This window comes from Salvelinus namaycush, chromosome 34, assembly GCF_016432855.1.
Source record: "Salvelinus namaycush isolate Seneca chromosome 34, SaNama_1.0, whole genome shotgun sequence".
Classification (NCBI taxonomy): domain Eukaryota; kingdom Metazoa; phylum Chordata; class Actinopteri; order Salmoniformes; family Salmonidae; genus Salvelinus; species Salvelinus namaycush.
Genome location: NC_052340.1, coordinates 29950753 through 29975011, shown reverse-complemented (window position 1 = coordinate 29975011; position 24259 = coordinate 29950753). Strand labels below are relative to the sequence as shown.

At 44.1% G+C, this 24259-nt stretch overlaps 1 protein-coding gene across 1 annotated transcript in view; it reads right to left on the bottom strand.

Moving 5' to 3' along the window:
* Positions 1-23861, bottom strand: part of LOC120028476 (chloride channel protein 2-like) — a 119013-nt gene extending 95152 nt beyond the window's left edge. The window contains exons 1-5 of the mRNA XM_038973681.1: positions 23708-23861; positions 2474-2605; positions 1574-1702; positions 1365-1498; positions 208-285 (exon numbers count right to left, since the gene is read on the bottom strand). Coding sequence (XP_038829609.1) covers positions 208-285; positions 1365-1498; positions 1574-1702; positions 2474-2605; positions 23708-23861 — 627 coding nt within the window. The remainder of the gene's footprint in view (positions 1-207; positions 286-1364; positions 1499-1573; positions 1703-2473; positions 2606-23707) is intronic.
* Positions 23862-24259: the final 398 nt, after the last annotated feature.

Genomic DNA, 24259 nt, shown 5'->3' with positions numbered 1-24259 from the left:
GAAAATGGGACCAACACTTCACATGTTACGTTTATATTTTTGTTCAGTGTATATTAAGCTACCCTGAAGCAGCAGAGCATATATCGCCAAGACTTGCATTATTAATTTCTTAATGAATGGTTTAACATATTTCTGCATGGTGTTTCCTTTCTGAAAGATCACATTGATACCAATATGGTAACTTGTGTGTGTCCAAGTGTGGTTTACCTCGTAGATTCCACCAAACAGAGACATGAATTTGCTGAGGAGTGCAGCACACAGACTGGCAATGTGAACAAACGGACCCTAGAGAGAGAGGGAGAGAGAATCACTTGTGAATGATTTCCTAAAAACTTCAGTGTATCATTGATTAATCTCAGCTCTTTCAAGACTTTCCTAAGCAGATTTAAATTCTGTTGTATTCATCCCCCTCTCCTCCCTCCTTCATCCCCCTCTCCTCTCCACCCTCCTTCATCCCCCTCTCCTCTCCTTTACTCCTCTCCTTATCCCCCTCTCCTCTCCTCCCTCCTTCATCCCCCTCTCCTCTCCACCCTCCTTCATCCCCCTCTCCTCTCCACCCTCCTTCATCCCCCTCGCCTCGCCTCTCCTCTCCTCCCTCCTTCATCCCCCTCTCCTCTCCACCCTCCTTCATCCCCCTCGCCTCGCCTCTCCTCTCCTCCCTCCTTCATCCCCCTCTCCTCTCCACCCTCCTTCATCCCCCTCGCCTCGCCTCTCCTCTCCACCCTCCTTCATCCCCCTCGCCTCTCCTCTCCACCCTCCTTCATCCCCCTCTCCTCTCCACCCTCATTCATCCCCCTCTCCTCTCCTCCCTCATTCATCCCCCTCTCCTCTCCTCTCTCATTCATCCCCCTCTCCTCTCCTCTCTCCTTCATCCCCCTCTCCTCTCCACCCTCCTTCATCCCCCTCTCCTCTCCACCCTCCTTCATCCCCCTCTCCTCTCCTCTCCTTTCCTCCCTCCTTATCCCCCTCCCCTGTCCTCCCTCTCCACTGTGACCAACAGGGTGGCCTGAGTGCAACGTGTGTGGCTGTATGACAGGGACACAGAACATGTGTAACCACAACCCTCTGTGTGCTTCACTGTAAGAACCCCTTGTCCTATGAATCACAGATATATTGATTGATTTAGGAGTCTTCATGCCACATTGCGTCTGCTGGCTGTCAAATGGAGTGTGTGTCTGCATAACTAGTGGAACTCCTGGAACAGACAGCAACAAGTGACAACTACCCAAACAAGCCTGACTGTGAGAAGAGGACGTGAGTGCGTCAAAAGACAGAGGTGAGAAGAATGTTAACCGAGCGCGCATGCACGTGTGTGTACTGTGTGTGTGTGTACTGTGTGTAGAGAGTGTGTGTGTGAGTGTTACCTCCTTGCCCAGAGGCATGCCACTGCCCAGGGCACAGGTGAGACCGATGACTTTGGCCACAAAGGTTTTAAAGGTGAGGTATTCTTTCAGCACTACACCCCTCAGAATGGTCTTCATCTCTGGGATACCTGAACCTAGAGGGGGAGAGGGGGTTATGGTGCTCTGATGCAGTCAGTCAGTCAGTCAGTCAGTGTATGTGTGTGTCTTACCTACGGCCTGTGGGGCCAGTATCTGTGTGAAGCCAGCTGAGAAGGTGATGAGCACCACAGGGTAGGTGACCCAGGCCAGGTACTGGAGAAACACATTACTCTCCAGGCCTCCGTACATCCACTTCTGTGCTATGGACACACACACACACCAATATCAACTTGATGTCAATCAGAAAGTAAAAGTATATCCAATATATAAATCGTGAGAAAATATATGAATCGTGAGAATTGCAATACATATGGTATTGGCAGTATCGTGATAATATCGTATTGTGAGGTCCCTGGCAATTCCCAGCCCTACTCATGAGTACAGCGACAAAACATTTGACCAAAGTAGAACCCGCAGGACTCCTCTCCTAAAAATGACTGCTTTACATGGAGAGATCAAAAGTGTGTGTGTGTAGAAAGGGGGGGATTTGTCTGGATGAGCGTCTTGCTTCTAGATGACTCACTCCTCTCCCCTCTTCACTTTCTCTACATGCAGTCTACCATCTGACACACACACACACCGCAGCAATGTGTGTAAATGTGTGCTTGACTCAAGATAAAGCACATTGACACCCACACACCTTCTGAACACACATACATGCTACACGCAAACACATTTTAATTCTGCAAAGATTAATTTAAACCACATTTAAGCTAATCTAACAGACACGGACTTGCATGCAGCCCTGGGAGACAGTAATCTGCACTGCAGCTCATCATGAACACACACCCTGGTTTGACGGGTGTGTGTGCGTGAACCACAGTGTCTAAGATTATCTTGAGTGTGGCTTAATGTCTTCTTTAGCTGCATGCAGGAGATGTGTCAGATTAAATGATTCAGACAGAGGGACAGTACAGCTGACCAGAGCCATCAGTAGACCAAGCAGTCTACCTCCTCCCCAACGCCCTCACCTTGTAGACAGATGGCAATAGCGAAGTCGACCACCCAGCTGACCAGAGCCATCAGTAGACCCAGGAGGATGAGGAAGATCCAGTCTTCACCAACACGAGAGATGAGGAACTTCTGACAGCGCACCGTACAGACTGGAGGGAAGAGAGATACAGGTGCACACTGTTAGACGACAACAACAACACTTACTAGAACAGTACCAGTGAGTCAAGTCAGTCAGAACTACAATACAAACAAACCAACACATCATACAGACTGAGAAGAGAAGCATTGTTAAAACTACATTACCCACCTTGGAGTCAGGACCACCATACAATGTAACCCCCTATACCCACAAGTACCCATTCGTCGATGTTCACTTGCACAGACACCTCTAGTCTCCTTTTACATGGGTGCTGTTTAATTTACACAGCTCTTTCTCCCATACACCCCCCCCCCACATACTACCTCCTCTACCATTTCTCCCCCTATTTCCCTCGACTCACTCCTTTCCTTATTTCTCCACTCTCAAAGAGATGTCTAGCAGCAGGGGTCCCTCTAGTTCTCTACTTTAAGGACTGTCACATCAGACACGCCACACTGTCCTAACATTACATTAGTACTGCTCTGCTCCCTTGTCATATTATTCAGTCTTCTCTCATCTCACCAATGTACTAAACCACACTAATGCTACTTTACCACACTACAAGATTCTGTCAGATGAAAGGGAGAATATAAAAAAAATCATAAAATATACGCCCTTCTTTCTGTATCCCCCTCTTCCTCCCTCTTTTCCTTTTCATCTAAAGTATTATTACTCTCCCCATTTGTCCCTTCACTTTCCTCCTCCTCTATATTACGGCCTGTGTGTGCTATTGTATAGGGCAACAGGTTGTAATGTTGATGACATGGAATTAGGTGTATATCATTAATACGCAGATAGCACATGTAATGGAATAGGGTCCTTGAAGTGGACGTGTAGGGGTGGATTTGGGACAGAGAGGAGCAGACATGGCAATATATTGAATATTGTGTGGCGCAGGATGGCAACAGAGCAACATGCGTGTTTTTAGCACACTACACACACACTCTCCAATCAACACCTTCACAGTCTAACACACAAGCACACACACAGCTTATAAGCAGTGAGAAACACTTTGTGTGTGTTGCATCATCTCGCCCACGGCCCAGCTGTGTTCTAAGATCCCCTTCTGTTCTCTAGTCAGCATGTGTGAGATAGTGTTTTGCGAGATGTGTGCGTTTGTCACGGTTTACATAAAAAAATTGTCATTTAGCAGACGCTCTTAGCGCGACTAAGAAGAGCAATTAGGGTTAAGTGCCTTGCTCAAGGGCACAGAGATTTTTAATCTAGTTGGCTTGGGGATTCAAACCAGTGACCTTTTGGTTACTGTCCCAAACCTCTTAACCACTAGGCTACCTGCCGCTGTCTGTGTGTGTGTGCATGTGTGTGTGCGAGAGCATGTTCATGCAAACATACAGTACCAGTCAAAAGTTTGGAAACACCAACTCATTCCATGGTTTTTCTTTATTTTGACTATTTTCTACATTGTAGAATAATAGTGAAGACATCAAAACTATGAAATAACGCAAGGAATCATGTAGTAACCAAACAATTTTTTAAATCAAAATATATTTTATATTTGAGATTCTTCAAAGTAGCCACCCTTTGCTTTGATGACAGCTTTGCACACTCTTGGCATTCTCTCAACCAGCTTCATGAGGTAGTCATCTGGAATGCATTTCAATTAACAGGTGTGCCTTCTTAAAAGTTCATTTGTGGAATTTCTTAACTTTGTAATGTGTTTGAGCCAATCAATTGTGCTGTGACAAGGTAGGTATACAGAATATAGCCCTATTTGGTAAAAGACCAAGTCCATATTATGGCAAGAACAGCTCAAATAAGCAAAGAGAAACGACAGTCTATCATTACTTTAAGACATGAAGGTCAGCCAATGCGGAACATTTCAAGAACTTTGAACATTTCATGTGCAGTCGCAAAAACCATCAAGCGCTATGTTGAAACTGTCTCTCATGAGGACTGCCACAAGAAAGAAAGACCCAGATATACCTCTGCTGCAGAGGATAAGTTCATTAGTTACCAGCCTCAGAAATTGCAGCCCAAATAAATGCTTCACATAGTTCAAGTAACAGACATCTCAACATCAACTGTTCAGAGGAGACTGCGTGAATCAGGCCTTCATGGTCGAATTGCTGCAAAGAAACAACTACTAAAGGACACCAATAAGAAGAACAGCCTTTCTTGGGCCAAGAAACACGAGCAATGGACATTAGACCTGTGGAAATCTGTCCTTTGGTCTGATGAGTCCAAATTTGAGATTTTTGGTTCCAACCGCCGTGTCTTTGTAAGACGCAGAGTAGGTGAACGGATGATCTCCGCATGTGTGGTTCCCACCATGAAGCATGGAGATAGAGGTAGGTGAGATGGTGTTTTCTGGTGACACTGTCTGTGATGTATTTAGAATTCAAGGCACACTTAACCAGCATGGCTACCACAGCATTCTGAAGCGATACGCCATTCCACCTGGTTTGTGTTTAGTGGAACTATCATTTGTTTTTCAACAGGACAATGTCCCAAAATACACCTCCAGGCTGTGTAAGGGCTATTTGACTTCGAAGGAGAGTGATGGAGTGCTGCATCAGATGACCTGGCTTCCACAATCATCCGACCTCAACCCAATTGTGATGGTTTGCGATGAGTTGGAGCGTAGAATGAAGGAAAAGAAGCCAACAAGTGCTCAGCATGTGGGAACTCCTCCAGGACTGTTGGAAAAGCATTCCTCATGAAGCTGGTTGAGAGAATGCCAAGAGTGTGCAAAGCTGTCATCAAGGCAAAGGGTGGCTACTTTGAAGAATCTCAAATATATGTTGAATTGTTTAGCACATTATTCCATATGTGTTATTTCATAGTTTTTATGTCTTCACAATTCTACAATGTAGAAAATTGTCAAAATAAAGGAAAACCCTTGAATGAGTACGTGTGTCCAAACTTCTGACTGGTACTGTACATGTACACTGAACAAAAATAAACTCATCACGCAACAATTTCAACGATTTTACTTAGTTACAGGTCATACAGAAATCAGTCAATTTAAATAAATTAGGCCATAATCTGTGGATTTCACGACTGGGAATACAGATATGCATCTGCTGGTCACAGATACCTGTGAAAAAAAAAGTAAGGGCGTGGATCAGAATACCAGTCAGTATCTGGTCTGACCACCATTTGACTCATCCAGCATGACACATCTCCTTCGCATAGAGTTGATCAGGCTCTTGATTGTGGCCTGTGGAATGTTTTCCCACTGAAGTCGGTTACGATGCCGAACTGCAGCCAGGTCAAGACCCTGGTGAGAACGACGAGCATGCAGATGAGCTTCCCTGAGGCTGTTTCTGACAGTTTGTGCAGAAATTCTTCGCTTGTGCAAACCCACAGTTTTATCAGCTGTCTGGGTGGCTCGTCTCAGACCATCCCGCAGGTGAAGAAGCCAGATGTGGAGGTCCTGGGCTGGTGTGGTTGCACATGGTCTACGGCTGTGAGGCCGGTTGGATGTACTGCCAAATTCTCTAAACAACGTTTGAGGCATCTTATAGTAGAGAAATTAACATTACATTCTCTGGCAACAGCTCTGGTGGACATTCCTGCAGTCAGCATGTCAATTGCACACTCCCTCAAAACTTGAGACATCTGTGGTATTGTGTTGGGTGACAAAACTGCACATTTTAGAGTGCCCAGCACAAGGTACACCTGTGTAATGATTATGCTGTTTAATCATCTTCTTGATATGCCACACCTGTCAGCTGGATGTATTATCTTGGCAAATGAGAAATGCTCACTAACAGTGTGTGTGTTCCAACCAGCAACAGCTGTAATCTTGTCTGGTCTCTGAGCAGTAATGTGGTTAGCTCCGTCTGTGCTGCTATGACTCACTGGTTTTCCTGGGGTACACAGTACACACCTTACAACACTTACCTGTTTCATTCTTTATGGCAGGCAATAACCTGCATGCTATTTCCCTCCATCCCTCTCCTCTTTTTTTCATTCACCCCATCCTGTCTCTACCCTTCCCTTCTCACCATCTCATCACTCTTCAAACCACAGCTTTAACTTTTCATTACTCTCATCCTTTTTTCTGTTCTACCTTCTATCTCTTCGTATTTGACTTCCTCTCCTTACTGGTATTTTCTTTTCTTTCTTTCTCCCTCTTTCCACTTTACTTTTCCATTTCTTCTCTGTCACTAGTTTCTTTACTTCTCCATCTCCTCTCCTGTCTCCCTTGGACTATCCTTTAGCCTTATTTTTTTCACTTTCTCTCTCTCCTCCCCTCTTTCTGGCTCTAGCAATAACACCCACATACCTGCTGAGACTAACTTAGGTCGTCTTGGATACAGAATGTGTCCGCTTCCAGCGCCAAGCACTTAATGGCTGAGTGAGAATGAATGAGTGAAGATAAACAAGTGAGAGAAAGGAAAGAGTGAACACAGTGAGTAAATGAGTAAGGGCGAAAGGGAAAATAAGACACCAATTGTGAATACACCGTACCGACAGAATACGGAACATTACCCACCCCAATCAAATTACCCATCTCATTTTTTATGCAAGGTGATAGTTTACTAAAGCAAAAATAATAAATAAGGCGTATCAGAGGTAGGGTGCATACATTAAATGCTCATACATAAGAAAGATTCAATTAGCTAGGCCTGCTTGGCTGTGTATATGACCACCGGGTAATGGAATTAGGATAGAACGGGACAGCAACCCACACCACTCAGCTCTTTAACTTTTACATATCAACTGAAGAGATAGGAGGGAAGAAGATGGAGAAAGAAAAGTGCTTGAGGGAGACATCAAGGGGACAGGAGTTGGAAGAAAGAGGGAGCGATTCAGCAGATACTGTACATCCCCAGCCATCTCCATATTCCACTGACTGTAGTCTAACCCCTATAAAACACAACTATTTCCTCCCGGCTCCTGTCGCTCTCTCACAGCAACATCCCATAGACTGTTTCCTTATGCTAATGAGATGTGAAGGGATGGGAGGATGTTTATGTAAATGAGATGTAAACGCGGTGGATAAGTCTCAGATAAACACCTCGTTGTGTCCCTCCATTACGCCAGCATACGGGGAACGACTTACCACTGGGGAGACAACCAGCTCATGACTTCACACAGGGACGCAACTTTCACTGGGGACGGGGGGACGGGGGGGGGACATGTCCCCCCCACATTCTGAAATTGCATTTTTGTCCCCTCTAGTTTGATCATTACAATGTGATACACAAAGCGGCAACGGTGTGCTTTAGGTCCATGCGGACGCCTCAGAGCGGTCGTGTAGGCTGTTGGGAGTGTTCAGACAGACCACGTGGACATCATAGAGCGGGCTGACAGGCTGTGTGAAGGCAAAGCTTCTGGAAGGCTGGCTGGACCAGCATGGGAGAGTTGAGCATAATTCAGTGTGTATGAGTTGCGCTTTTTCACAGTTGTAATAGAAAGAGCAGAAACTGGCTACTCTTTAGTTGACTGATGTAGCTGGCAAGGTAACTGCTGTTTAACTTAACAGAAAAAACTAAACTAGTGTTTGTTTGCTGTGCTGAGCTAGTATTGTAACTGACATGTTAGGTTAGCTAATGTATCATCCCCTCTCGACTGAGGTGAATGAATAAGCTACGCTAGCTAGTAGCTACTACAGCCAGGTCAGCTCTAGCCTCTAGTTCTGTCAGATAGATAGCGATATGAGGTGGCTGTTATTACTAACAGCGGTTGTTTGTATGGACATGTTTTGCAGCCTTTGTTTAGTCCCGTTTCAACAGAAGTAAATGAACTTGGCTAGCTTTCGCCAGTTGATATACAGTTAGCGAGAGTGCTGGCCAAAAGTTAGCAAATGTAGTTATTCTTTTTGCCTCAATCACACTAGAACTGAATCAAATGATGAAACCATTTGCCAAACGATTGAAGATTGATATGGTACGTTTTTTTAGTGCAACATGGGTTTTTATTAGTTAGTATGGCAATGTAACATTATCGATCTGTCAGTTTCCCTAGCTAATTCCCTACTTTTCACACTGACCCAGTAATAAACAGCTCTAACATTACAGGCTTCACTGTCATGGTGCACAGTAGATGTCTGTGTGGGACTGATTTCTTCATCCCACTCCTGCCTGCACCCGCAGCTTTTCATACCGCACCCGCTGGCTTTCTGTCCAACTCCCACCAAAACCCAACCGCAGGCCTGCAATGTTATTTTAGGAATATGTGACACACTTCACTTGCCAGCCATGGTCCCAATAATTTTTCCTATAGGTAATATCAATTGCATTAAAATAACTTAAGAAATAGGCTAAATTACCAGAGATTCTAACATGGCCCTGATATTGTATTACTGGGCTAGATCAGCCAATATGCTAGATGTAGTTTGAAGCGAGCAGAGTTGGAGACTTGCACTTTCTCTTGAGCTATTTTTGTAGCCTACCTTTTAGGAGTGGGAAGCTTTTCAGATGGAGAAATATGGTGATCAATATTTATGGCCTATTTCTAGGCAATGTAGTAAACTATAGCCTAATGATAGGCCTATTTAGGAAGTATATTTCCTTGGAAGGAAAACCGTTCAGTGCTTCTCTGCCTATGCATAGGCTATAGCCTACTCTATTTAATTGAGACCACATGTGCACCTGATCTCGCAGGTATGGCTACTGAACTGGCAGCAGCAAGAATGATGACAGCGACACTTTTTACCTTTTACAAAGGCCTATAGGATATAGTTTACCTTTAAGGAGGACAATTTGCAGGCAGGAGACAAATAAATGGGATATCAATGCTTATTGAAAATGAAAAGGCTTAACCCTCGCTCACCATAGTACCCTAACCTATGTGCTTGTTGTGCCTTTTCCTTTTCAATTATACAACTTTTTGATTGCACTTTGACATGTTGCTTGAGCACCCTCCACAGTCTAATCATATTTAAGTTAATTTCATATTTAAGTTAACTGCCACGTTATTCTCCGCCAATGTATGCAGCTTACTCTATTTCATTGAGACCACACATACTAGGCGCACTTGAACTCACACCAAACTAGGAAAGGTAGGCTACTGAAGTTGAAGTAGTGAATTGTGAGTGTGTGAATAATGTGCTTTTAATACAATAGGTAGGCTAACGCATACAAAGCAGAAAGAGGACAATCTCCAAATAATCTGTGGGACAAGAAAAATACAATATTTTCATCCCGAAGTTATGTCTGATCGCCCGTGCACAGTCAGTATACAACAAATATGCTCATCATGTCTTAGCAGGATCAGATTTTTTATTTAACCTTTATTTAACTAGGCAAGTCAGTTAAAGAACAAATTCTTATTCACAATGATGGCCTAGGAACAGTGGGTTAATTGCCTTGTTCAGGGGCAGAACGACAGATTTTTACCTTGTCATCTTGGGGATTTGATCTAGCAACCTTTCGGTTACTAGCCCAACGCTCTAACCACTAGGCTACCTGCCGCCCCAGATGCTGATAGGGGTCCCAGCAGGGTCAGACAGGCAGGGAAGACCAGTCTATGGAGCTCAGGTGAATTTTGCAGTATATTAACAACATCAGTGAATGATACAAAGTTCCATCTGGAATTGATGGGTAGACCTACATTAGCTACAGCATAGCAGATTAGACTCAAAGCTTCAGTCTGGGACCTGGGAATAACTGTCATTTCAATGATTGAACCATTGATTCTAGTCTTGTCACTCTGGCCTTGGCCTAACACACCCAAAACCAATAATGAATGTTTCACTAAGATCCTAAAGCTGAGTGGGGTGTGTTGGTTTGGGGCGCTTCAGAGTGGTGAACCCCTAGGGATAGGACGGGGCTACCCAGCATATTTGTGTGCAATTTAAAAAATACCTCTACAGCACAATTAGGCCTATGAGATTAATTACAGTGCATTCGGAAATTATTCACACCCCTTAACTTTTCACATTTTGTTAAGTTACAGCCTTATTTCAAAATTGATGAAATACATAAAAATCTTCAATCTACACACAATACCCAATAATGATAAAACGAAAGCATTTTTTGCAAAGGTATAAAAAACTAAAAACACCTGATTTACATAAGTATTCAAACACTGCTATGAGACTCGAAATTAAGCTCAGGTGCAACCTGTTTCCATAGATCATCCTTGAGATGTTTCTACAACTTGATTGGAGTCCACTCGTGGTAAATTCAAATGATCGGACATGATTTGGAAAGGCACACACACGTCTATATAAGGTCCCACAGTTGACAGTGCATGTCAGAGCAAAAACCAAGCCATGAGGTTGAAGGAATTGTCCGTAGAGCTCCGAGACAGGATTATGTCGAGGCACAGATCTGGGGAAGGGTACCAAAACATTTTTGCAGCATTGAAGGTCCCCAAGAACAAAGTGGCCTTTATCATTCTTAAATGGAAGAAGTTTGAAACCACCAAAACTCTTCCTAGAGCTGGCCACCCGGCCAAACTGAGCAATTGGGGGAGAAGGGCCTTGGTCAGGGAGGTGACCAAGAACCTGATGGTCACTCTGACAGAGCACCAGAGTTCCTCTGTGGAGATCGGAGAACCTTCCAGAAGGACAAACATCTCTGCAGCACTCTACCAATCAGGCCTTTTATGGTAGAGTGGCCAGACAGAAGCAACTCCTCAGTAAAAGGCATGCCAGTCTGCTTGGAGTTTTCCAAAAGGCACCTAAAGGACTCTGACCATGAGAAACAAGACTCTCTGGTCTGATGAAACCAAGATTGAACTCTTTGGCCTAAATGCCAGGCGTCAAGTCTGGAGGAAAACCTGGCACCATCCCTACGGTGAAGCATGGTGGTGGCAGCCTCATGCTGTGGGGATGTTTTTCAACGGATGGGACTGGGAGACTAGCATACAGCCAAGACAACGCAAGAGTGGCTTCGGGACAAGGCTCAATGTCCTTGAGTGGCCCAGCCAGAGCCAGGACTTGAACATCTCTGAAGAGACCTGAAAATTGCTGTGCAGCAACACTCCCCATCCAACCTGACAGAGCTTGAGAGGATATGTAGAGAATAATGTGAGAAACTCCCAAAATACATGTGTGCCAAGCTTATAGCTGCCAAACGTGATTCAAAGTACCGAATATATATATATACAGTGGGGAGAACAAGTATTTGATACACTGCCGATTTTGCAGGTTTTCCTACTTACAAAGCATGTAGAGGTCTGTAATTTTTATCATAGGTACACTTCAACTGTGAGAGACGGAATCTAAAACAAAAATACAGAAAATCACATTGTATGATTTTTAAGTAATTAATTTGCATTTTATTGCATGACATAAGTATTTGATACATCAGAAAAGCAGAACTTAATATTTGGTACAGAAACCTTTGTTTGCAATTACAGAGATCATACGTTTCCTGTAGTTCTTGACCAGGTTTGCACACACTGCAGCAGGGATTTGGCCCACTCCTCCATACAGACCTTCTCCAGATACTTCAGGTTTCGGGGCTGTCGCTGGGCAATACGGACTTTAAGCTCCCTCCAAAGATGTTCTATTGGGTTTAGGTCTGGAGACTGGCTAGGCCACTCCAGGACCTTGAGATGCTTCTTACGGAGCCACTCCTTAGTTGCCCTGGCTGTGTGTTTCAGGTCGTTGTCATGCTGGAAGACCCAGCCACAACCCATCTTCACCACTAGCGTGGTCTAGTGCCCTAGACCACTGCGCCACCCGGGAGGCCAACAACTGAGACATTAACTGAACAAGTTCAACAGACATGTGACTAACAGAAATGGAATAATGTGTCCCTGAACAAAGGTGGGGGTCAAAATCAAAAGTAACAGTCAATGTAGCTGGTGGCCATACCAGATACTAAGTTCTGCAGTGCATCTCCTCCTCATGGACTGCATCAGATTTGCCAGTTCTTGCTGTGAGGTGTTACCGCACTCTTCCACCAATGCACCTGCAAGTTCCCGGACATTTCTGGGGGGAATGGCCCTAGCCCTAGCCCTCACCCTCCGATCCAACAGGTCCCAAACGTGCTCAATGGGATTGAGATCCGGGCTCTTCGCTGACCATGGCAGAACACTGACATTCATGTTTTGCAGGAAATCACGCACAGAACGAGCAGTATGGCTGGTGGCATTGTTATGCTGGAGGGTCATGTCAAGATGAGCCTGCAGGAAGGGTACCACATGAGGGAGGAGGATGTCTTCCCTGTAACGCACAGAGTTGAGATTGCCTGCAAAGACAACAAGCTCAGTCCGATTATGCTGTGACACACCGCATGACGGACCCTCTACTTCCAAATCGATCCCGTTCCAGAGTACAGGCCTCGGTGTAATGCTCATTGCTTCGACAATAAACGCGAATCCGACCATCACCCCTGGTGAGACAAAACCGTGACTCATCAGTGAACAGCACTTTTTGCCAGTCCTGTCTGGTCCAGTGACGGTGGGCTTGTGCCTATGGGTGACGTTGTTGCCGGTGATGTCTGGTGAGGACCTGCCTTACAACAGGCCTACAAGCCCTCAGTCCAGCCTCTCTCAGCCTATTGCGGACATTCTGAGCACTGATGGAGGGATTGTGCGCAGTTGTTGTTGCCATCCTGTACCTGTCCCGCAGGTGTGATGTTCGGATGTACTGATCCTGTGCAGGTGTTACACATGGTCTGCCACTGCGAGGACGATCAGCTGTCCGTCCTGTCTCCCTGTAGGGCTGTCTTAGGCATCTCACAGTACGTACATTGCAATGTATTGTCCTGGTCATATCTGCAGTCCTCATGCCACCTTGCAGCATGCCTAAGACACGTTCACGCAGATGAGCAGGGACCCTGGGCGTCTTTCTTTTGGTGTTTTTCAGAGTCAGTAGAAAGGCCTCCTTAGTGTCCTAAGTTTTCATAACTGTGACCTTAATTGCCTACCATCTGTAAGCTGTTAGTGTCTTAACGACCGTTCCACAGGTGCATGTTCATTAATTGTTTATGGTTCATTGAACAAGCATGGGAAACAGTGTTTAAACCATTTACAATGAAGATCTGTGAAGTTATTTGGATTATTATGAATCATCTTTGAAAGACAGGGTCCTGAAAAAGGGGCGTTTCTTTTTTTGCTGAGTTTACACACACACTTACAAAAGTATTCATCCCACTTAGCATTTTTCCTATTTTGTTGCATTACAACCTGTAATTTAAATGAATTTTTATTTGGATTTCATGTAATGGACATACACAAAATAGTCCAAATTGGTGAAGTGAAATGAAAAACATAACATGTTTTAAAAAATTATTTAAAAATAAAACGGAAAAGTGGTGCATGCCTATGTATTCACCCCCTTTGCTATGAAGCCCCTAAATAAGATCTGGTGCAACCAATTACCTTTAGAAGTCACATAATTAGATAAATAAAGTCCACCTGTGTGCAATTTAAGTGTCACATGATCTGTCACATGATCTCAGTATATATACACCTGTTCTGAAAGGCCCCAGATACTGCACCACTAAGCAAGGGGCACCACCAAGCAAGCGACACCATGAAGACCAAGGAGCTCTCCAAACAGGTCAGGGACAAAGTGGGGGAGAAGTACAGATCAGGGTTGGGTTATAAAAAAATATCCGAAACTTTTAACATCCCACGGAGTACCATTAAATCCATTATTAAAACATGGAAAGAATATGGCACCACAGCAAACCTGCCAAGAAAGGTCGCCCACCAAAAGTCACAGACCAGGCAAGGAGGGCATTAATCAGAAAGGCAACAAAGAGAGCAAAGATAACCCTGAAGGAGCTGCAAAGCTCCCCAGTGGAGGTTGGAGTATCTGTCCATAGGACCACTTTAAGCCATACACTCCACAGAGCTGGGCTTTACGGAAGAGTGGCCAGAAAAAAAGCCATTGCTTCAAGAAAAAAATAAGCAAACACGTTTGGTGTTTACCGAAACATATAGAAGAATGTACTGTGGTCAGATGAGACATAAATGTTGCTGTTTGGCCATCAAGGAAAACGCTATGTCTGCGCAAACCCAACACCTCTCATCACCCCGAGAACACCACCCCCACAGTGAATTATGGTGGTGGCAGCATCATGCTGTGGGGTTGTTTTTCATCAGCAAGGACTGGGAAACTGGTCAGAATTGAAGGAATGATGGATGGCGCTAAAAACAGGGAAATTCTTGAGGGAAACCTGTTTCAGTCTTCCAGAGATTTAAGACTGGGACGGATGTTCACCTTCCAGCAGGACAATGACCCTAAGATACTGCTAAAGCAACGCTCAAGTTCAGTTTTTTTGTCATTCCTTGTTTGTTTCACAACAAAAAATATTTTTCATCTTCAAAGTGGTAGACATGTTGTGTAAATCAGATGATACAAACCCCCCCAAGAATCTATTTTAATTCCATTTTGTAGCAACAAAAAAGGAAAAATGCCAAGGGGGGTGAATACATTCGCAAGCCACTGTGTGTGTGTATATATATATATATATATATATATATAGAGAGAGAGAGACGGCATCTAAAACAAAAATCCAGAAAATCACACACACACGGTTAGGACATCTACTTTGTGCATGACACAAGTCATTTTTCCAACAATTGTTTACAGACAGATCATTTCACTTATAATTCACTGTATCACAATTCCAGTTGGTCAGAAGTTTACATACACTAAGTTGACTGTGCCTTTAAACAGCTTGGAAAATTTCAGACAATTATGTTATGGCTTTAAAAGCTTCTGATAGGCTAATTGACATCATTTGAGTCAATTGGAGGTGGACCTGTGGATGTATTTCAAGGGCTACCTTCAAACTCAGTGCCTCTTTGCTTGACATCATGGGAAAATCAAAAGAAATCAGCAAAGACCTCAGAAAATAAATTGTAGACCTCCACAAGTCTGGTTCATCCTTGGGAGCAATTTCTAATTACCATGTTCATCTGTACAAACAATAGTACACAAGTATAAACACGATGGAACCAAGCAGCCGTCATACCGCTCAGGAAGGAGACGCGTTCTGTCTCCTAGAGATGAACGTACTTTGGTGCAAAAAGTGCAAATCAATCCTAGAACAGCAAAGGACCTTGTGAAGATGCTGGAGAAAACAGGTACAAAGTATCTATATCCACAGTAAAACGAGACCTATATCGACATAACCTGAAAGGCTGCTCAGCAAGGAAGAAGCCACTGCTCCAAAACCACCATAAAAAAGCCAGACCCACGGTTTGCAACTGCACATGGGGACAAAGATCGTACTTTTTGGAGAAAAGTCCTCTGGTCTGATGAAACAAAAATAGAACTGTTTGGCCATAATGACCATCGTTATGTTTGGAGGAAAAAGGGGGAGGCTTGCAAGCCGAAGAACACCATCCCAACCGTGAAGCACGGGGGTGGCAGCCTCATGTTATGGGGGTGCTTTACTGCAGGAGGGACTGGTGCACTTCACAAAATAGATGGCATCATGAAGCAACATCTCAAGATATCAGTCAGGAAGTACCAGTGGGACGCTAGCGTTGACAACAGCCAGTGAAATTGCAGGGCGCCAAATTCAAAACAACAGAAATCCCATAATTAAATTCTCAAACATACAAGTATCATACACCATTTTAAAGATAAACTTCTTGTAAATCCAACCACAGTGTCCGATTTCAAAAAGGCTTTACTGCGAAAGCACACCATGCGATTATGTTAGGTCAGCACCTAGTCACAGAAAACCATACAGCCATTTTTCCAGCCAAAGAGAGGAGTCATAAAAAGCAGAAATAGAGATAAAATATATCACTAACCTTTGATGATCTTCATCAGATGGCACTCATAGGACTTCATGTTACACAATACATGTATGTTTTGTTCGATAAAGTTAATATTTATATCCAAAAATCTGTTTACATTGGTGCGTTATGTTCAGAAATGCATTGTCTCAAACAAACATCCGGTGAAAGTGCAGATAGCCACATCAAATTACAGAAATACTCATCATAAACATTGATAAATGATACAAGTGTTAAACATATGAATAAAGATAAACTTCTCCTTAATGCAACCGCTGTGTCAGATTTCAAACAGGCTTTACGGCGAAAGCACACTTTGGGATTATGTTAGGTCTGCTCCTAGCCACAGAAAAACATACAGCCATTTTCCTACCAAGGAGAGGTGTCACAAAAGTCAGAAATAGCATTAAAATGAATCACTTACCTTTGATGATCTTCATCTGGTGGCACTCCTAGGTCTCCATGTTAGACAATAAATGTTTGTTTTGTTCGATAATGTCTCTCTTTATGACCAAAAACCTCCTTTTTGTTTGTGCATTTTGTCCGGTAACCCGAATGCTCAAGGCGCGAATGCTCAAGTCCAGACGAAAAGTTAAAAAAAGTACAATTAAAGTTAGTAGAAACATGCCAACGATGTTTAAAATCAATCATCCGGTTGTTTTTGTCATAAATAATATTTCAACCGGACAAAAGCTTCGTCAATAGAAAAAGAGAAACAAGAAAGGCACGTTCCCGACCAGGCGCAGGACTCATGGCTGGAAATTTCCCCTGGCCACTGATTGAAAGTGCTGTATCTCCCTCATTTCTCAGAGTAAAAGCCTGAAACAATGCCTAAAGACTGGCCACATGTAGAGGAAGCCACAGAACTCGTGAACTGGGTCCTAAGTCTTTGTATGGTGGATAGGCTTTCAATGGAAAAACAGCCTTTCAAAATAATAGTACTTCTTGGTTGGATTTTCCTCAGGTTTTCGCCTGCCATATCAGTTCTGTTATACTCACAGACATTATTTTAACAGTTTTGGAAACTTTAGAATGTTTTCTATCCAAATCTACTATCTACTATTATATGCATATCCTAGCTTCTGGGCCTGAGTAGCAGGCAGTCTAATTTGGGCATGCTTTTCATCCAAAATTCCGAATGCTGCCCCCTACCCTAGTAAAGTTAAAGCTTGGTCGCGAATGGGTGTTCGAAATGGACAATGACCCCAAGCATACTTCCAAAGTTGTGGCAAAATGGCTTAAGGACAACAAAGTCAAGCTATTGGAGTCACCATCACAAAGCCCTGACCTCAATCCCATAGATATTTGTGGGCAGAACTGAAAAAGCATGTGCGAGCAAGGAGGCCTACAAACCTGACTCAGTTACACCAGCTCTGTCAGGAGGAATGGGCCAAAATTCACTCAACTTATTGTGGGAAGCTTGTGGAAGGCTACCTGAAACGTTTGACCCAAGTTAAACAATTTAAAAGCAAAGCTACCAAATACTAATTGAGTGTATGTAAACTTCTGACCCACTGGGAATTTGATGAAATAAATAAAATATGAAATAAATCAATCTCTATTATTCTGACAATTCACATTAAAATAAAGTGGTGATCCTAACTGACTTAAGACAGGGAATTTTTACGAGGATTAAATGTCAGGAATTGTGAAAAACTGAGTTTAAATGTATTTGGCTAAGGTGTATGTAAACTTCCGACTTCAACTGTAGTTTACTTTATTGGGGGCTCGCCTTGGATTGAAGGTTGGTTCCTAGACATTTTGGTGTATAGTATTTTTTGCATTATGATGGGTTAATGCTAATTAGGATGCACTTTGGTTGGTATTCACTGCCTAGTCTCATAAGTGTTCGGTATAGTGCCTTAAGAGACGTATCAGTGATTTTGGTTGTCCTGTGACATCATCAAACAGATGCGTTGCCTGGAAAAGTATGCCAGCGGGCCTAATACTAGTGTTAAGCTAACTGGTATGAGCATTGTGTTTGGTAAACTTGCCACTGCGGTGGAGAGAGGGACATTGGTTAGTTTCCAGGCCCTGGCTGGAAACTCTTGCTCTACTTGCTGTTGGGACATCGGTCCGAGGAGGTGAGTACAATCGGTTGTAGTACCATTTGCTACCCGGAGCTATAGCCTTTCTGTTTATTTTTGTGTTGTGTCCATGGACAGAGCAGTTGTCTCGGGGACACATCCATGGCTTGGGGGAAATCCACCAGCGTGCTGCGTTTTTCCCCCCATGCCAGCGGGCTACAGTGCGTAATTACCCACTGTGAATCCGCAAGAAGACTAGGGTTGTAGGATCTCCTGTGGTGCCCAGTGTGATTGGCGCTTCTCTTGTTGTGGTCCGGTCTGGTGTGCTCAGTAGAGGGGCAGAGATTGGTTGCAGTTACTTGTGACTATGGCGTCTAATGTAGATGAGTTCATTCGCGTTCCATCACAGGAACTGTTAGAATGATGTACTAAAGAACAGCTGTTGAAGATCGCTGAACACTATGTTGAAATGAGTGATAAATGTCAAAAAAAGTATGTTAGGTATTGAAGGCCAATCTGATAGTGGTATACTTGTAGGTACCACTGGGGCAGCATTGTTTGAGGCGTCACTACAGACCCGGGTTCGATCCCGGGCTGTGTCGCAACCGGCTGCGACCGGGAAACCCATGAGGCGGTGCACAATTGGCCCATCATCTTCCAGGTTAGGGGAGGGTTTGACTGTCTGGGATGTTCTTGTCCCATCGCACTCTAGCGACTCCTGTGGCGGACCGGGCGCATGCACGGTGACACAGTTGCCAGGTGTACAGTGTTTCCTCCAACGCATTGGTGCGGCTGGCTTCCAGTTAAGCGAGCAGTGTGTTACGAAGCAGTGCGGCTTGGCAGGGTCATGTTTCAGAGGACGCATGGCTCTCAACCTTCGCCTCTCCGTTGTCCATACGGGAGTTGCAGTGATGGGACAAGACTAACTAACAATTGGATATCACGAAATTTGGGGTAAAGACAAAATAAAAGGAATTGGAATTTAAACAGGATTTGGCACGTGCTAAAATCAAGCTGCAACAAGAGCGGCTAGAATTGGTTAGGGAAGGAAAGCTTTCTCTTTACTTTGGGAAGGTGACCCAGATTTACCTAGGGGTTGCTCCTTTCTCGGTTGTGCACCGGACACATTTGATATTGGTGGAAACTTATGGCTGTTTTCAATTTAATGATTAGGACCCTGAGATGTTATTTTCGTTGTTTGAGTGTGTTGCTTATGCTAGGAGTTGGCCTGATTATGATCGCACTTTAATGTTGCAGTGTGTTTACTAGTAAAGTGCTGGAAGCAAATTCCGCTCTTGGTGTAGCTGACAGCGTTAAGGTTAAATATGGCTCTTACAGGTTTATGAATTGGTTCCTGTGGCTTACCACCAATGATATTGAACTTTAAAAAAGGGCTGATAAACACTCATGTTGAGTTTGTGCGAGTTATCTTCAGTTTAATTGCTGGTGTCCCGTCTCTGCGTTTATGACTTTTGACAGACAAGTATGTTTTGACTCACAAAAGTGGCTTTGCAGAGCACCGTATTCGGAGTGAGTGGGGACGTTCTGAGAGATTTGAGCCTCGCCCACCAAGATACTCTGGTTCACAGGAAGAGATTCATTCATCTAGGGTTGAGCCTGGTTGAGCGTGGTGAAGCGGACTTCAGTCAAGTGTCACTACTGTCAGAGTTCAGGTCATTGGAAAAACGAATGTCCTGTTCAGGGCTAAGGGTCAATTTTAGTGATCCATCGATATGACATTTTTGGCCGATACCAATATTTTCCTTGCCAAAAAACCTGATACCGATAAACGATATTTAACATTTTAGCGGCCTTTTAAGCATTCTAGTACAGTTAAATAGTTAACACACACAGTGGTCTAAGGCACTGCATCTCAGTGCTAGAGGAGTCACTACAGTCCCTGGTTCGAATCCAGGCGGTATCACATCTGGCCGTGATTGGGACTCCCATAGGGCGTCGTCCGGGGTAGGTCGTCATTGTAAATAAAAATGTGTTCTTAACTGGACTTGCCTAGTTAAATAAAAGGTGACACACACAAAAGTTATTTTGTTGGCATTTACAGTGGGGCAAAAAAGTATTTAGTCAGCCACCAATTGTGCAAGTTCTCCCACTTAAAAAGATGAGAGGCCTGTAATTTTCATCATAGGTACACTTCAACTATGACAGACAAAATGAGAAAAGAAATTCCAGAAAATCACATTGTAGGATTTTTAATGAATTTATTTGCAAATTATGGTGGAAAATAAGTATTTGGTCACCTACAAACAAGCAAGATTTCTGGCTCTCACAGACCTGTAACTTCTTCTTTAAGAGGCTCCTCTGTCCTCCACTCGTTACCTGTATTAATGGCACCTGTTTGAACTTGTTATCAGTATAAAAGACACTTGTCCACAACCTCAAACAGTCACACTCCAAACTCCACTATGGCCAAGATTTTCAAGATTTACCTTGGCTTTAATGGATTTCGCCTTTGAGTTGTGTTGCTGAAATTTTGTTACTCTTTCAAATGACTGCTCGACTTGTTGACTGCTCGATCCACACAGCAGACATTGTTGGCTAGTTTAGGAATGCTGTGTTGCACAACATTTTACGTGGCGTCAATTCTACATTATTTACCTTTCATTACAGAGGGTTTTGTGACCCAGTGCCAGTGAAGATCGAGGGACACAGGTGCCTCAGTCGTTTGTGTTAGTCTGGGTTACCCTTCTCTGCTGAGACTGATTTGGGGAATAGTGTTTTAATTAGGGGAATCGGGTTGAACACTGTCAGTTCCATTGCATAAACTGATGTTGGATTCTGAACTGGTTAAAGGCAAGGTTGTTGTACGTCCTTCGTTGCCTATTGAGGGTATCGACGTTAACCTTGGGAATAACTTGGCTGGTGAGCATGTATGGCCTGTCGTGTCTCCATCTCTAGTGGTTACCGCTAAGCCGTCGTTTGTAAGGATTCCTGATGACAGCGCGCAGTTTCCCCAGAGGTTTTATGCGTGACGTGGTCCATGAGTAGTGGCGACCTGTTCACTGAGCTGGCTAACGATGTTAAAAAAAATGTCACTCCTTTCCCTGTGATCCCGTTATCTGTGCCCCGCTCAGATCTAATCAAGGAGCAACGGGCTGACCCCACAGAAGAGTTGCGTGACAAAATTGTGCCTGTGGAACAGTTTGGTGGTCGCCCATGGCTACTTTCCCCAGGATGATGTCCTGATGAGAAAGTGGGTGTCTCATAGTAGTAGTTTTGTGGGGGAGGCTGTTAGTCTGGTTGTTGTATCAGTTAAGTTGTGAGTTGGTGTTGAACTTCCCACAACGATGTTGCTGGACATATGGGCGAGGAAAACCTACAATCGCATACTGAGACACTTATTTTGGCCTAAGTTAAAGAGGGATGTTTCTGCGTTCATCAACCGGTCACACCTGTCAATTATCAAATCAAATTTGATTTGTCACATACACATGGTTAGCAGATGCTAATGTGAGTGTAGCGAAATGCTTGTGCTTCTAGTTCCGACAGTGCAGTAATATCTAACAAGTAATCTAACAATGCCCCAACAACTATCTAATACACACAAATCTAAAGGGGTGAATGAGAATATGTACATGTAAGTATATGGATGAGCGATGGCGAAGGTGCAATAGATGGTATAAAGTACAGTATATACATGTGATTAGAGTAATGTAAGATATGTAAACATTAATAAAGTGGCATTATTAAGAGTTCATTGCATAAAGTGACGAGTGATCCATTTATTAAAAAGTGGGTCTCAATGTAGGCAGCAGACTCTGAGTATAGGTGATTGCTGTTTAGCAGTCTGATGGCCTTGAGATAGAAGCTGTTTTTCAGTCTCTCGATCCCAGCTTCGATGCACCTGTACCCACCTCGCCTTATGGATGATAGCGGTGTGAACAGGCAGTGGCTCGGGTGGTTGATGTCCTTGATGATCTTTTTGGCCTTCCTGTGACATCGGGTGCTGTAGGTGTCATGGATGGCAGATAGTTTGCCCCCGGTGATGCATTGTGCAGACCGCACCACACTCTGGAGAGTCTTGCGGTTGAGGGCGGTGCAGTTGTCGTACCAGGCTGTGATACAGCCCGACAAGATGCTCTCGATTGTGCATCTGTAAAGGTTTGTCAGGGTTTTAGGTGACAAGCCAAATTTCTTCAGCCTCCTGAGGTTGAAGAGGCGCTGTTGCGCCTTCTTCACCACACTGTCTGTGTGAGTGGACCATTTCAGTTTGCCTGTGATGTGTACGCCGAGGAACTTAAAACTTTCCACCTTCTCCACTGCTGTCCCTTCGATGTGGATAAGGGGGTGCTGTTTCCTGAAGTCCACGATCATCTCCTTTGTTTTGTTGACGTTGAGTGAGAGGTTGTTTTCCTGACACCACACTCCGAGTGCCCTCACCTCCTCCCTGTAGAGCGTTTCGTCGTTGTTGGTAATCAAGCCCACTACTGTTGTGTCGTCTGCAAACTTGACGATTGAGTTGGAGGCGTGCATGGCCACGCAGTCGTGGGTGAACAGGGAGTACAGGAGGGGGCTGAGCATAAACCCTTGTGAGGCCCCAGTGTTGAGGGTCAGCGAAGTGGAGATGTTGTTTCCTACCTTCACCACCTGGGGGCGGCCCGTCAAAGTCCAGGACCCAATTGCAGAGGGCGGGGTTGTGTATGCCCCCCCCCCCGCATAGCCTGCTGGGTAACGTAGTCTAAATGTTATTAACACATAACACATCTTCCTTCCTTTAAAAGAAAACTACTTTTCTCTGTAACTACACATCACATTTGTTTACTCAACCTGCATAACACGCAATTTTTAATAACACACATTTTTTCCCCCAATCCTTTTTATTTTATTTTTTTAAACATCACTTTAGAGGTAATAAACATATTCTGGTGATCTTTTTTTCTTCAACTAAATATAGTCTGTCCAACAATACTCTATTGTGGCTCTATTTCTTTTCACAAAAAAAACATTCAGTCCAGGTGCCCCTTTCTTTTTTTTCAATAGCAATTCTCAATAATCCTTTCAGGGGCTCTGACAGTCCTCTTTGGTCGTTCTGCTGAAGTGCTTCCTGAAACAGTTCTGTTCTGACTGAATTGTCCATTGCTAAAGGCATTTGACGCTTCAGCAGCGTCTTCCTGATGATCTTCAGTCCCTTGAGTGAATGGCTGAAGCCTTAGATCCACTCTGTTTCGTCTCAGTTGTGATCCATGCTCCATTTGGATCTCATAGGATCGCGGTGCAACTTCTCTCTGCACACACCCTTGCTGCATCCAGGTTCCTGTAGTGATGTCTTGGACAGTTGAGGTATGAACTTTTCAAGGTAGGTGATCATGCCCATGAAGCATCTCACATCGTCCTTGTTCTTCGGGTGCTTCATGTTGTTGATGGCCAATGTTTTCCTCGGTCTGGTTTGACTCTATCCTCTGAAAGTACATCTCCCACAAAGGTAAGTGTTTTCACACCAAACTCGCATTTGTCCTCGTTTAGTTTTAGGTTGACTTTCCGTGTCAGGTCCAGCACTTGTCTCACTCTCATGTCGTGTTCTTCTTTTGTGGACCCCCAGACGATGATGTCATCCATCATGGTCTCCACTCCTGGAATGTGCTTGAAGATCATGTGGATTGTCTTGTGGTAGACCTCTGGCGCTGAGAGAATCCCATATGGTAGACGGACAAATCTGTACCTTCCCTCAGGTGTGTTGAATGTGCATAGCCTTGAACTTGCATCATCTAGCTTCATTTGCCAGAATCCTGATGGGGCATCAAGCTTACTGAACCACTTTGCTCCAGCAAACTGCCACATTATCTCTTCTCTGGTTGGCAACTTGAAATGTTCTCTCTTGATTGCTTTGTTGAGATCTCTCGGGTCTAGACATATTCTGAGATCGCCATAATATCCACTGAGCTTACCCAGTCTGTAGGTTCATCCATTTTTGTGATGACTTCCATGCGTCCGAGTTCCTCCTTGAGCTTTTTCCTCAGTGCAAATGGAACTTCTCTGCATGCATGCACAAC